At 35.5% G+C, this 15,075-nt stretch overlaps 1 protein-coding gene across 3 annotated transcripts in view; it reads right to left on the minus strand.

Annotated features, from left to right (window-relative positions):
• Positions 1-376: 376 nt before the first annotated feature.
• Positions 377-15,075, minus strand: part of LOC118069146 (nucleolar protein 4-like) — a 31,715-nt gene continuing 17,016 nt past the window's right edge. Inside the window, exons 2-9 of one of the 3 annotated variants that reach the window (XM_035087033.1) lie at positions 10,528-10,582; positions 8,564-8,773; positions 6,444-6,778; positions 4,700-4,903; positions 4,305-4,451; positions 2,133-2,347; positions 1,437-1,618; positions 377-1,202 (exon numbers count right to left, since the gene is read on the minus strand). In XM_035087033.1, the coding sequence (XP_034942924.1) occupies positions 1,036-1,202; positions 1,437-1,618; positions 2,133-2,347; positions 4,305-4,451; positions 4,700-4,903; positions 6,444-6,778; positions 8,564-8,773; positions 10,528-10,582 (1,515 nt within the window). In that variant the 3' untranslated portion in view covers positions 377-1,035. Of the gene's footprint in view, positions 1,203-1,427; positions 1,619-2,132; positions 2,348-4,304; positions 4,452-4,699; positions 4,904-6,443; positions 6,779-8,563; positions 8,774-10,527; positions 10,583-15,075 lie in introns of all 3 variants that reach the window. The other 2 variants (XM_035087032.1, XM_035087034.1) reach the window with 2 other exon arrangements.

The following is a 15,075-nucleotide window of genomic DNA, read 5'->3' on the forward strand; positions in this document are numbered from 1 at the left end:
AGTCATCTTAGAAATAATTCTCAATTAACAATACCAATAATTCAATAGAGGAAATATTGTGTAAAATTGTTGAAAAATATAAAATTAACATAAAAATTGTAAATAAAAAAATCTTTTTACATTTGTTTATGAATTGAGTTATGACATTTCAAGAGATAAAAAAATGCATCAAGAATTTAATCATTACAAAAATGGCTTTATGCTCATTGTTACGTATTTATATGTGCATATAAGCAATCATGTGTATTCACACTAATCAAACATTTATTTTATTTTTTTCTTAAACATCTTAACGATAATTAAGTAAATATTCGTAATTTTTTTTATATACACCCTGTTTTTTCAATAATTTTTTTAATTTAAAGAGTCTATCATTATAATAACTATTATTATTATTATTATTATTATTATTATTATTATTATTATTATTATTATTATTATTATTATTATAATTTTTGTATCAGTATTATGAATATTTTATAACTTAATTATTAAACTAATGCTCCATTTGCGCACATCGAAACACTTGGCTTATTCTCTAAACTACATCAATGCTCATCCAGTTATCTCCTCACTTTCTCCATTAATTTATATATCAAAGCTTAAGTGGGGAAAAATCAAGTACCGAGCGAAGATAGATATACATTAAGCTGCTATATTTTAAATTGACAAATTTGGCTCGCAGATTTGTCGACGATCAAATTTTCAGCTCGCTAAATATCCAGAGAATGAACTTGCAGTGATAAGGAACTCTCTATTGCAGACAGAGGTGCTTCGTTGATCAGCGAAAGTTTTCATTGCCAGCAGTAGAATCGTCGACGTAACGTCGACGACGGCGGTCGGTAAATGAACTGAGTAATGGCTTTAACCCAGAATTAAACTTGAAGAACTTTTCCCTGTTGGTGAAAGCTCGTTTGAAAATTTTCTACTGTTGCTTCAGCTTCTACTTTTTCTACTTCTGCTTCTTAACTGCTAATATAATTGATGGAGCATCGGTAATAGCTCCAATGAACATTTTATTTTATCCATCATAAGTTAAGGTTGCTGCAGCAACAGTTGTTCAAGCTCGTCGGCAGACCTTAATAAAAATGCTGCTGACTCTCGATACCCAGTTATCAGTTGCCTCACGGCGGTCATTTCCGTTGCATTCAATTTATGACTAAGCAACGGCTTCGTGTTCTTCATACTAAGGTCCGTTGGTCCTAAAAGAAAAAATAACCAAATAAATATTTTTGTGCATTTCTTTCGAATTGGGTTAAAGCAAATATTCTACAATATATTCATTAATCAACTGAAAGGAAAAAATGATAAATTTATATTTTATTTTTTTTCTCATTTACATTAACCCAATAAGAAAAGTTTACGTAAAACCCAAAATAAGAAAAAGTTTGTACTTCAAAATAAATAAAAAAAAACATTAGTATTACTTTGTGTACCGTTGCTTAACAGGCCTGAAGTAAAGCTTTGAGTGGGATAAAGTCCAGCTGACAAGGTAGGTGGGACAGTTGTTGGTACAGCACGTTGGAAAGCTTGACTAAAGTTTGGTCTGTACATAGCTGTTGGTGCTCCACTACTTCCAACGCCGTTTACTGCTGACGAGCTAACTATCGTCGCCTGGCTAAAATCACAATTGTAAAATTGTTCAGGAAATTTATCCATCAACGGGTTCATTGAATGTCGCGCGTGCTAGGTAATCGTCAATCACAGAGAATCAGGCAATCTTAGTCAAGGTAAATGTTCACTTAACAGTAATTATTTAATTTACAGTATAAGTTTGTGTTGATTTAAAACAATTATTGATTTTCAAAAAAATAGATATTTAATCATAAAGATTGTTTGAAAATGATAAATTAAAGTTGATTATTTAGCATTTATAATTTAAAATTATATAATTAATTTAGATGAAAAAAATACTGTCATTTGACATTGATTAAATCATTTTTCTTATCTTTCATATATGATTTTGTTCAAAGGCAGAGATTTTACATTGTTACCAAACCTTTCATCAACATCACGAGTTTCTCTAGCACGACTAAGTACCGTACTAACGTCGTTATATTCAGAAGCTTACGCAAGCCCTCTATATAGTTATATCATGCAAAATAACATGGTCAATGCTTTTGCAAACACACCTCATGAGACCCTTGTTATCCGAGGGTGTCAATAGTTTCGAAGCTGGAGCTAGAGAGAGAGGCGTTGAGGCAAGGGTGTTGCTAGGTAGATTGGCCAAACTAGTCAAAGGTGCAAGAGATGTCATCGACGTAGGTGGAGTATCTTCTCGTTTACCAGGGAGCGATTTAACTGGAGTACTTGAAAAGTGATCGAGACTTGCTCGTACGTCTGTTTGCTGTAACAAAAAGCCATCATTTAATTAGTAAAAAAATATATATTAATTAAAGAAAAAGAATAATCTTTTATTTATAATTAATTAAAGTTCAATTCTCTAAATGAGCTTTAGGTCTTTCGAATTATCATGATATATTTTTATGCCAACGTCAATCTGTGTCAATTTCTTCATACACTGATACTTATTATCTAGTGTATTTTTTTCACAGTTATACTGGGGGATTGAGTAATTAAACGACGACATACAGCGTGGTATAATAGAATTAATACCTGATGATCCTGAGAGTAATCACAAATCTGTTGTTTATGAACAACTCTCAGGTTCTTTTTCCTCATGTTTGAGTTCCAAGCCTGATGGTGAGTAAGTAGTAAAGGTATTAAAAATTAAAGGTTGATGATTAATCCCACATTGAAATGGCTGCGTTATCGATCATCGTTTCCAATACTACACTTCGTCATGTTGGGTTACAGCACGTCGTCTCGCACTAACCAACGAAACAAGCGTGACTCAATCTCCGTACAATCACTTCTTCGTCGATAGACCATCGACATCATTCCTCATTGCTCACAAACAACAACCATAGCCACCACTTGCATATTATACTCTCCTTCCTCTCCTTCTTCTGCTTATTCTCCACTACTTCCTGCCTCTTGTACGCGTTCACTCGTACTGCCACGACTCTCGCTTGATTACAAACGACAACGACCAACCGCCACGATGAGGTCGATGATGACGACGACGGCGACAGAGATGAGGATGAAGCAAAAAGACAGTAGGTGGAGGAGAGATCAGTACGAATAGAGAGATGGAAAGTGATGAAGAAGAAAGGAAAAAGTGAAAAAAAATAGAGATTGAAGAGGGAGAGAAGACAATGAAGATAAAAAAAAAGAAAAGAAAAGAAAACGAGTTGAGTCGCAATGGAAAATAAGAACTAACTGGTGGATGTTGAGAAAGAATGAGGAGGGGACCAGATGTGAGTGTAAAGTTGAGTAACTGGGAATTCGGGTAGAGAAGATGAAGTAGAAGACAAAAATATTGAGACTGGAGATGATTCAGGAGAGAAAGAGAGAGATAGGGACTAGGAGGGGAGTTGGAGATGTTGGGCCGGATGTAGGGAGGTGTTTTTATGAAAGACGAGCAGTATGGCGTTGACGTCAATTATATAGGTGCAGAGACGACAGACGAGGGATTCTTGGTCTCTCTAATGGGTTAGGTTTAGGTCGTCTGAGGTTATCAGTTGGAGGGATTTTCAAAATAGATAGTACCAGCGTCTTCAGTAAGTATTGAGGCAATTCATCATCTCCACTAAGAATTAGAAGGTAAATCTAGCAGCAGCTTTTATAGTGAAATTGCGAATAGAGTAATGTCTTGGTAAATTCATTGATCAAGTGAGTGGTGATAAGGAAATGGGAATACGCGATTTTATCATTTCGATTCTCCTACATATTTTTTTAGTGGCTTTTTTCTACACCAAGGGGCCAGAGTGCACGGCCGATTTACATTGGGTATGCGCGTATTCCAAGAGTGGGAGAGGTAAGCACGACCTAACCATGAGGTTATCAGTGTGTGCCTTTACTCAATATACCTACATCCCGATTCACGTAGTTCCATATAAAATGCATTCAACTTTCTATCATACAGAAAAATGAATAATATTCAATAAATTTGAAATAAAAACAGTTATTTTAAATAACTACCGAGTATTTATTTATCTTATTTATTATTATGTACCGGATAACAAAAATTGTTATTAAACAATAAATTATTCTTTTACGTGAGGAGTCGTGTTTTTCTTCTTTTCATTTGCTACTCGATAAAATCCGATGTAAAATATCTGTTTCTCGGATAAAAAGAGCAGCAGGAGTATAGACAATTTTTTATGGAACGAAATTAGAACGATACGAGGCGGACTTGAAGTCGACGTGAGTTATTAGTCTCCACTCAATGGTTTACTCACCGTAGCCGCTGGCAATGTAGGCATGGGTTGTGAGACCGGCTCGAGACCCAGCCTCATGCGTTTCGCGTTGTCGCTCTCGTTTTCGCAAGCCGTTGCCAAAATCTGCTCCGCCTGCACCGAGGTCAAGTGAGCCGGCGTTGGTCTCGCCTGAAATAAAATAAGAAAACTAAATTTCGAGACGAGTGAATAAATAAAAATATAAAACAACTTATAAAGAGGGAAAAGAGAAATCACTTGAAAAAAGCTTCTTCCAAGAGATGTACATTCCAAGCATTCAGAAAATGTGCATTGAGTATAGAATCTAGCTGACTTCTTTGTCCCATTTTTGTCCTTTAATCCTTGTAGAGTAAAGAACAAAGAAGAAAGAGGCTCGTGAAAAATTTGTATCAACTCACCGCGTCCCACGGTGCACCTTCTCTTCCTCTCTTATTTCTTCTACAGCTCTTCAGATACGTCCTGATTCGTTTCCTCGCACGTTCAGCAAACTCTGGGAATTGTCGTGTACAACTGTCGATTATAGCTTGAATCTTTTCCTTGGGTTGCTTTGAGATCGGGACGATGCGGTCCAAGTTCTCATCGACGAAGAGCCTGACGAACATCTGCCGGAATCAAGAGAAGAACAATGAGAATAATAGGGTGGTGGTGATGATGCTGGTGGTGGTGGTGGTGGTGATGTTGATGTTTAAGTATGAGGGGAAAGGAGTTGCTCACGCTTTAGAAAGAAACATTGTGGAAGGAATTAAGAATTTAACTGATAGGGGGGGGGACCTACCGTAGCTCGATTAAACTAATTGTAATTAATTAAGAAGCTGCTCTACCGGCGAGCATTGTGTGAGGGCTTTCTGATGCTTCTGCTCCTCTTACAAAGCATTTGCTAGTGTAAAAATATAATTAAGCTTGACGAAAAATGTAAAACAGACTTTTTATTCACTTAACCAGTTTCCTGGAAATTCATCATGTAATTGAATTTTTATAGGTTCAAGTTTTATGCTTCTATTTGTTGGAGGCTTTTTTATTCAATGATGATTTAATCCTACTTTGATTGCAAAGGTAATGACTAAGATTAACGTCTTAAACGGTTGATTAATAAGTTGTTATTTATAACAAATCTTCGAGTAAAAAAACTTTAAATAGACAAGTTTATTGAAGTTATAAGTAATATACATTTCTGAACATTTTATTTAACTGTGATTGATTGCTAGTTACTAAGATTATATTTGTTTTATAATTTGTGAGTTTTAAGTTCAGAGAGATGACTTATGATCAATGTAATTGTAAGAAAAATGATTAAATTTACATATTAACATGATTTTTAATCAGAAACAATAAACTTGATCTATAAACAACTTTTTTACAGCAAAATACACACTTAAAATAAAAATTAAATCACATCAAAACGTTTTTTTAACTATAAAATGAATTACTTTATAGCATAGAGATTAATTATACTAAAAAATTTATGCAAATTTTCATGATTGTTCTACTCTTTAGGTAACTAATTATTACAATATTACTCCTCTTTATAAAAACTTTTTATAGTCAAACATATATTCAGTTCTAACCAAATTTAATCTTAGTTTTATCTGAATTTGTATCATTGAATGATGGAATAGACTAATTGTTGACTGATTAATGAATTATGTGAGATGACAGGAAAATTGTATAAATGCTAACAAAGGACTTTGTGATAATTTCTAATGATTACTTGTTAATCTTCATTGAATAGAAAACATAAAGGTGCTAGTTTATTCAAAAGTGACAATAAAATTACATGCATTACAGCTATGCATGGTTGATAGCAAAATTCCTGTTATTTCATTGGTAGACTATAGACAGGAGTACAGTAGTAATTTTCATTTTTATTATTAGCGCTTATCATTACAATCGATATTGATAAATAATCATTTCTAATTCTTCAAAACTGATATGTTATAAAACCTACATGTTCAATGGATAGAGAATTGATTTTATTATTTTTCCAACATCACAATAACAATCACAAAATAAAATTCCTCCAGGAATTTCTGAATAATATGTTCTAGAATAACTTGAAGTTAAATGAGGAAATGGGAGGTAGTAAAGTTTTATCGTTGGAAATATTTTTAGAATAAAGGATCCGCAAAAGGTAGGATGACTTACGTTAAAAGCTTTAAGACGTTCTGGATCATGATGTCGTGGATCAAGTCTTTCATCAGCATCTTCATCATCGTCATCTTCATCTTCTTTATTTCCACTGCTACTTGTTTCGTCTTGTGCACTACCAGCTCCTTCACCACCAGCAGGACTGGACTCTCTATCACGATCTGAACGTGATGGTGTGCAAGATGATGCAGGAGGCGGTGTCTTTTTTAAACCCATAGCATATGAAGCCCACAAAGATGCCATGTCTTCACTACCGACCCCAGCCACAGCTCCCAGACTTGGTACTGCGCCTGTTGATAACTCTCCAAGTTCTGACGTGCCATTTCGAGAGTCTAGACACAAAAAAACGACACATTTAACCAATTATTTCTTTAGTATAACAGAATGAATGATGATGAAGCAATATTAAAAATATCATGCTTGATGGTATCATCAGGATAGCATCTCCTTGATAGATTTTATTTAACGATGGATTACGTCAGAGGTTGGAATTGTGAAATAAACCCTGAGGTATTGGTTGCCATTTCTTCAATAGTAAAAACACAGAGCAAGAGTATTCAACAGAAGTAGAAGGTACTGAAGGTTGTTTCAACAATTCTGAACGGACATAACACCCCGGGCTATTGCTTAAAGGAGTTCCCATACTATCGAGCTGGTTAGAAAGCCGGTTACGAAGATCCACGTTCTCCTTTCGCCGGCTCGTTTGACAACTTGGCTCTAGCCGCGAGTCTGAACCTGAAATCCTGTGCCAACGTCCTCGGGCTATTCTTTTGACTTCTTACCATGATACTGTAGTACTTCTACACTCAAGAAAACTGATATACCCGCACTTGAGACCAGAATGCTCTTTGATTTAAAAAAGAAAAAAAAAACACACACTTTTATCTAAGTAAAGTAAACGTCAATTGCATTACGATGTGATTTTATTCTCAATATTTTTATTGCTCAATCATTGTTTATTTGTTAATACAACCAAAACAATTGTTTGATCATTATTTTATAAAATAATCCTCTAGATGTATTTGTGTGTTACTGGTTAATTAATTTTTTAACTCAAAAACAAGTTGATATCATATTAAAGTCTTTCTTATATCGAGGACTGCGTGTTTATCTTAGACTTTTAAAGGAGAAATAACACGGTGAAAAAAAATGGTATATCTTTTTTTGTTGAGTTGTTTTAAGTTGAATTATGACCGCTTGACCATGATCGCAAGGAATGGAGAAGAGACCAGTCGCTCTTAAGACCATGCCGAAAGCTGGTTCATTACGCAACGACGAGTATGCGACGCCGTAGAAGAGCCAGCATAACCAGTTTCGCATCTGACCGGCCACGAGGAGCTGTAGATACTATTGGAGGAGGAAAAGAAGCAGCTGAAGAAGGCGAAATAGAAGAAAACATCATGATGATGAAGAAGGTAGAGAAAAAGAGAGAGAAAGACACCAAAGAAAGAATAAAGAACTTGAAGATGTTGAAGAAAAAGGGTGAATTATCCTTCCGTAAAGTAAGTCCAACGACTTGAACTAAGACAGAATGTATATATCGGATAACATGTATGTTACGTATATGCTCACTCCATGCTTACATTCAACGCAATATCCATTCAAGTCTTATCGTTCAAATGTCATGGGCGATGATAAGCAGGAGATTACCCAGGTTGATATGACACTGTTCTTTCTGTATCATCACTGTTTCTACACTGAGGTGATTCACGAGAGGATTTAATCGCTCAAGACACTTTTGTCATGATGTTTCTCCATGTGGTTTTGACCATCATAAGCAAGAAAAAAATTATTATTTTTTTTTTACTCTTTGATCATGTACTTCTGGCAATGTGGAATGATAATGACATTAGCACATGGCTATTCACAAGCATGCAGGTTTTATATTACAATATACTGATGCTATCCTTTAATGACGCCATTAGATACATTTGTGCATTAAAATGCATTGTTAAATAATTATTTGATTGTTTATGATGAAATTTGAAACATTGAAACAATTTATATGATTATTGCTGTGAATACAAAGGATTTTAGTTATTTAAATAGAAAATAGTGATGGACACTTTGAACAAGCAAAAGAGCAGTTGAGATTGATTGGTGAAAAAAAGTGTTACCTGTAAGTGTGGAGTTGTTAATGGTGTTGTTTGCCGTGGAAATGGCTGATTGGCTGGTGACAGGTGTGCCGATGGTGTTGGACGTGGTTGTCGAGGAATTATTCGGTGATAAAGCTGCTGTTGCAGCCTGCGCCTGTGCCTGCTGCTGAAGATTATAATTCCACGCGAGCAGCATCAACTTCAGCTTATCCGCGTCTCTCACGAGCGCGTCTGCCGAGTTCAACAAACAATAGTGCCAATTGATGTTTACGTTATTAGCATTTCTTTTTAAGTTATTAATTACACAGGTCTACATCCCTTTGTTGTTACAAGTTGTGCTCTTTGTTTAATTATCAGCAATTATCTCCATTCGTTAGCAACATTTAACTATTTTTGTCATCACTATTCAACAAACTTATGTTGTTTTGACTAATTTTTGAAAACAATTAACCCAAAAATTTTGTTGTAATTAAATAATAATGAAGAAAATAGTTAATGTTAATTAATAGCATAGTGAATAATAAATACATTTAAATAGTAGGCCTGTGCTATCAACATTATTAAAAATAAGCGTGACATCCAAGGGCCAGAATAATCAGTAGCTTCTTATCATTATAATACACACACACAGTGAGACACTGGAAAATAATAGAAAAATCAATAAAACGCAGGCCAGGCGTTAGAAAACGACTTTTCGTTAAAAAAAAACACGAAGAAATGAATGTGGAATGTTCAAGGGAAAATATGGTAAATTGATTAAATAATATAATACATAAATTATGCAAGAGATGTGCCAGGAAAGGTTGGGAGTAGGAAAGCCAGAAATTTATCGATCGTTAAAGGGTAAAATACATGACAGCAGAGGATGCATGGACGGTTCTTGTAAATGATTCAAGCACACCCGATAGCGGTGATGAGACACCTCCTGTTCCTGTCAGTATTTAGGTCATCTACCCAAAACGGTACGCGACGACCTAGCTCGATGTTGGCACTCTCTCAGTAGAAAGAGTCAGAGAAACCAAGAGAACTAATTTTTGCCTTTTCGATTGCCCGCGCGTACTCAATTATATATTATTTCAAACCAACGTTATATTCCAGCCAATAGGTTATTTGACTTTAATGCTTCTCATTCCATTAAGATATGTATTCTTGGCCCTCGATGCACATCGAACATGAAATTAATCATTAATTATATTTCCATCAATCGCCTACATTAATAAAGTTGCATATTTGATGCAATGTTGGAGAATTGTTGGAATGAGACCAAAATAAATTCATATTCTATTATGACTGATAAATAATTTATTGCAAACTGAGACTCTTTGTTTTTATGAAGATTTGTTTTTTTTTTATTTAGTTAAGGTGTTTATTTACAATGTCTGCATATGTACAACTCTTATTACTTGTTGATATGATAAGAAAAATAATAGCTTTAAAAAATTAGACTTTGATTGGATTAATAAAATGATTTTTGAGATAATTATCTATTTAATGATATTGATTTAATTCTTCCTGAATAATTAAAAACAATGGATTATTAGATTAATTTTTTACATGACTTGGTAATAATTTTTTAATAAATTGGTTGATTAAAAATGTAGGAATGCAATTTAGTGATGAATTGAAATTATAACGCAATTGTACATTAATTAATTTTTTCTTGAAAAACGCTGATAAGTTATGATTACTACTGATGCTATAAATAAACATCAATATCATTATCATAATTCTTGTATTTATTTCATAGATAAATTCCAATATTTATTTAGCTTAAAAAATGAATTTTATTTAAAAAACTACTTTTCAATCATTGCCCATAAATATTTCAACTTAAAAAAAAAGGTGTCTCAGTTTACTCCAACACTTCACTTTACCTTGGTTTCACTCGACAGTAATTAAATTCAATAAAATAATTTCAAGATAAAACATGACTAATGTGGACGTTTGATTGATTGTAAGATGTAAAAAAAAAAAAGAATGCTCACTGGAATAATGATCGTCTTCTGTAATATCAGCAGACTCCGGAGTCGAAATGTTTTCCTGCAACAATCCAACAAGTAAAGCGTTATCCAAAAGTCTAGATACATTTTAACGGATATAAGTTAAATAAAAAAAAGAATAAGTTAGCTAGGTAGCCACGCGTCTGGATCGTGACGTGAGCCATTCGCATGCAAATCGTTGGAGTGGATAATCGCCTGTGCGCCAGGCGACGTCTCCACATTGAAGGTGTGCAAGAAAGAGAAGTCAGCATTTTCGTCCGGATTTCTTATATACCATCAATTCACTATGTATTTTTCAACTTTTGATCGCGTGCCACAATCTCACAGACCATCCTCGATTTTCTACTCGTCCACAATCGATTTCAGACTCTCTCTAGCTTGGAACTCTGATTGATTCCTTTACTAAATTAACGGGGTTTCCCATAGAAACGGTCGACAAGTTTTGCGCAAGCTATGGAAGAGAGAACGACGAGATACATAAAACTATAGGTGGTCTATCTGTGCCAGGTCTCAGTTCGTTGCAACATCAGAAGGTCGACCGGTATTCCCCATTCGCTTGCACATATAAGCAACTAACTGATATCCCACCGCAAGTGCTGTCCCTGCAGTCGTAGACTTGTGGTATGGACTCAATGTAGGATATCTTAGCATTCCGTGAAAAAGGCATCAACACCGCGACCCAAAAACCAAACAAGAATCTCTCACCTCAGACCAACCATCTCATCATCATTCGTCATCATCACCTAATTTGCCATTTTCTTCTTTTACGTTTATTATTCCAATAATTCACCTCTGTTCCACTTTGTCATCAAATATCTTCATCACTAATTAGAAAGTTCATGAGACATTTCACTTCAAAGTTCAATTAATTCGATAATCTTCGTCTCTTTTGCTAAAGCGATTTTGAAGATCAATTTTCATTATTTAAGGTACTAACCTTAATTTTGTGGTTTTCAAGTTTATTTGAAAGAAAACTGGTTTAAAGAGAAAATTCTTCATTGACTTTTAATGTTCATAAATCGTTTAAAAAGTTGAACATAAATATGAATTTTAAAATGACAAATAATATGAAACCTAACTTGAATTAAATTGAATTAAAATATAATGAGTGACTAATTTTACCAGAAATTATAAATAAAAAATGATAACAACGACTGGTGTACTTTATCTTCCTAAATGGAATCATCAAAAATGAGGAAGTTTATTTTAAGCAGTGACTAAAATAATGAAGCATAACCTGACTTCTAGTAAGAATCTAAAGAATTATCTTAAACGCAAAAAGGTCTAAAGTTTATCGGAGAACGGAGAGAAAGAGGAAAAGAAAGAGTAAGACTATAACGAAATGGCAATGTTGTTCTCTCACCTACGCAGGGGCCGCCCCACTTCCGGCGGATGTCCTCTGATAAATGGGAATCTCTCTTAAAGCCAGAGTACACTCAGTAGTACACCTACACTACCTAACCAGTAGCTTTGGAAGTCTTGGTAAACAGACAATTTTATTTAGACTCCAGGGATATTTGAAACAGCCAAATAGATGATGAGTTGTTGAGTGTGTTGAAATATTTTCTACGCATTGGCTAAGAAGCTATACAAAGGTGGTGACGCAGTTGCCTATCATTTGGCTCTCACACTGGAGGTCAAGCAGTGACGTGGGAACATGTAGGGTCCAACAAACGGGAAGGGTTGGGTTGAGAAAATGATGATGATATTCGCGGACCTGTCCAACTGGGTGTCATCAACGTTCCCCTAGAGGCGTACAAACTCGCGTCCAGGGACTTTAACGTACACCATTTGTTTAGTTGACTGCAATTAAGCCACTTGGCGGCAATTGTTTGTCGCTCGGTAGAGAATTCCGCTCCCACCAACGTGAGTCGCGTTATTGTACCGCGTAGTCAGCACCACCCGACACATCAATCCAGACGATAAAAGCGAACGAGTTGCTGGGGTCAGAGGGTCAGCTGGGTCCAGGAGCTAGTGATGCTTACGGTATCCACCAATCAGCACGCTCAGAGATCACTCATACGATTGTAGTGTCAACTAAACCAACCAGTCCCACCAAACTCAATATCCTCCAATAACAAATAAGCTTTATGTGTTGAAATAGATCAATGGCTTTTTTAATTAATCATGGTAATTACGGAAAGTTAATTAAAGACTGATGGTTAGTGATTTCCCACCACGCTCCTTACAGAAACCTCGTAATTCTGATACTTAGTTATGCTGTTCAGACGCCCAATTTGATCTCGTTTGCCTAACAAATTCGATCTCCATTGCTGTGCTCTACTACCTCTGTGTTCTCAAGTAGGAGATTAAACTGCTCTTGAATTCCAGATTTGCGTGACCATATTGATATCATTATTTAATCTATTTAATCATTCATATCAATTACACGTATCTCTATGTAATTATTCTCTATAATAATTTTAATCTTTAAACAAAGAATTCTAAACAAATTTATTCAATTGTTATCAAGTATTGTTTAAGTATTGAATTGAATTTCAAATAACAATTCATGCTATAATAAAAGAAAATAAAATAGGTAGAGATATAAATGAAAAGATTCTGAAATGTTTCAAATATTTATAAAGCTGAAGAAAATGCTCTAGCAAGTGTATTTAGCACATGTTACAACTCAAATAGGGCAAAAGGCCGGCAGAAGCTGACGTCAGCGTTGACTTACGCGCCAAAGTGACTCCAAGAAGGCAGGTTGCGTCAGGGGAACTTGTTAGAGATCACTAGCAAGTTTCATGGACTTAAAATCTATAGTTAGTTCTGAGGAGAGATCCATTGGAGAGGTTGGAATTGACAAAAAGAAAGGAGGAATATTTTTTATCATGAAAAAAAAAAAGATAATAGCAATGATGATTATGATGATAGGGTCAACATCAGCAGAATAACCTTACACGTGTGTGACCATGAAAAAAATTGTGGTGACGGTATGACAAGATATACTGAGATTTTCTCCACTACCAAACGGGACCAGGTTATTTCTAATCTGCCATCACTGTTGGGTCCATTGAAGGAGAAGAGAGAAAAGAAAGAGCGAAGCTTGAAAATTGAATCTCGACGACCCCTGGCGGCGGCTAACCAGCTAGTAATTTATGACATGATTGTACTGAGGTGTGCTAATGTGCATCATCTGTGCAAATTGCTTGGGATCCGTTGAATATTCACCATAGTTCATAACTGTATTCTGCCAGACTTTCTTCATCAATATATAAAATATAAATAAAGCAGGATGTTATGTTTAGTCTCATAGCAACTCCAAGTTTTGAACAATACCACAAAAAGATGTGGATTGCATATCTAGCAAGTTACTATCTAACTAGCATTGAAGTCATCATGACACTTAGATTTGTTAAGAAGACAAGTTGCAGACAATGAGGTTTAATCTATGACAATGTAGTAGGAAATACCTCGTGAAAGTGTTTTCACATGGCCTCGAGGCAATGTAGTATATGCTTATATTCTCCAACTGAACGTATTTATCCAATAGCATGTACGGATGATGGTGTCTGCCGTGCTCGCTTGGCTACCTTACTTGACCCCTGCACAACGAGGGACAATTGGGTGTAACAGTCTCCCATTCGTCTGGCTGCTGCCCTCCTCCGTAATGTTGGTGCTGTCTGCCACCGTCCGTGTTTCTCTGAATCCCTGTAGCCGTGTAACACATCCATTATTCCCAGGGTGTGTCGTACACTGCGTATATGTGTGACTGTCTCTGTATAACCGTGACTGACCTCTCCCCCTCTCTGCTTAGCCTCCGCTCGACGATTGCGAGGCCAACGAGCTTCAGACATGTAGAGCGTTCAATTTTTCGTCGCAAATCATCTCCAATGGTCTCCAATCATCAATTTCAACTGCTACACTCGTCTTCTGATAGCGTTCCTCTCTCATTCAATGACTCACTGACGTACCAGAGGAAAAAGTATAACGCAAGTCAATCTTTTAACTGCTTCTATAAAGAGGGGAACTACTCTCTGAGCCATCGCTAAAGTCTTCCTCTGAACTTGAGAGAGATATCTGAGTAGCCTGCTTGCCAGAGAACATTATATACTTGGCGATGACGTGTACATGCGTATAAGAGAAGTGTCTGGGTCTTGTACGAGCCAGAACAAGAGAAGGAGATGCATTCAATAGCTAGCTGTTGAGAAGAAGGATAAAGACAAGACTTCAACATTGAAGCAACATATATTTTCCAAAGTATTCTTGAAATATTTCCTTCCATGTTACACTCTTTTACTCTTTTACAAATTTGTCAGGTGTCAATTCAATCTTCATGTGGATTATTCATCAGATATGTGGCATTGGAGTCGACAAAAACATCAGTGACCACGGAAGAATCGCAGATTCAGGTTGATGTCAATGATGAAGGACACGTTCTTCACATTCCAGAGCATCAGAGTAAACATACCTAAAAGGTTTTTGTGGCAATTTATCGTGCGATTGAAGAATATTTAAAGAGACAACTCAATGATTGACGTTGAAAAAAATAAATACTGTCATGGTCAAAATTATTTTCAATGACTTTTA

Source organism: Chelonus insularis, unplaced genomic scaffold, assembly GCF_013357705.1.
Source record: "Chelonus insularis isolate UGA/USDA-ARS -01 unplaced genomic scaffold, ASM1335770v1 contig_406_pilon, whole genome shotgun sequence".
NCBI classification, from domain to species: Eukaryota; Metazoa; Arthropoda; class Insecta; order Hymenoptera; family Braconidae; genus Chelonus; species Chelonus insularis.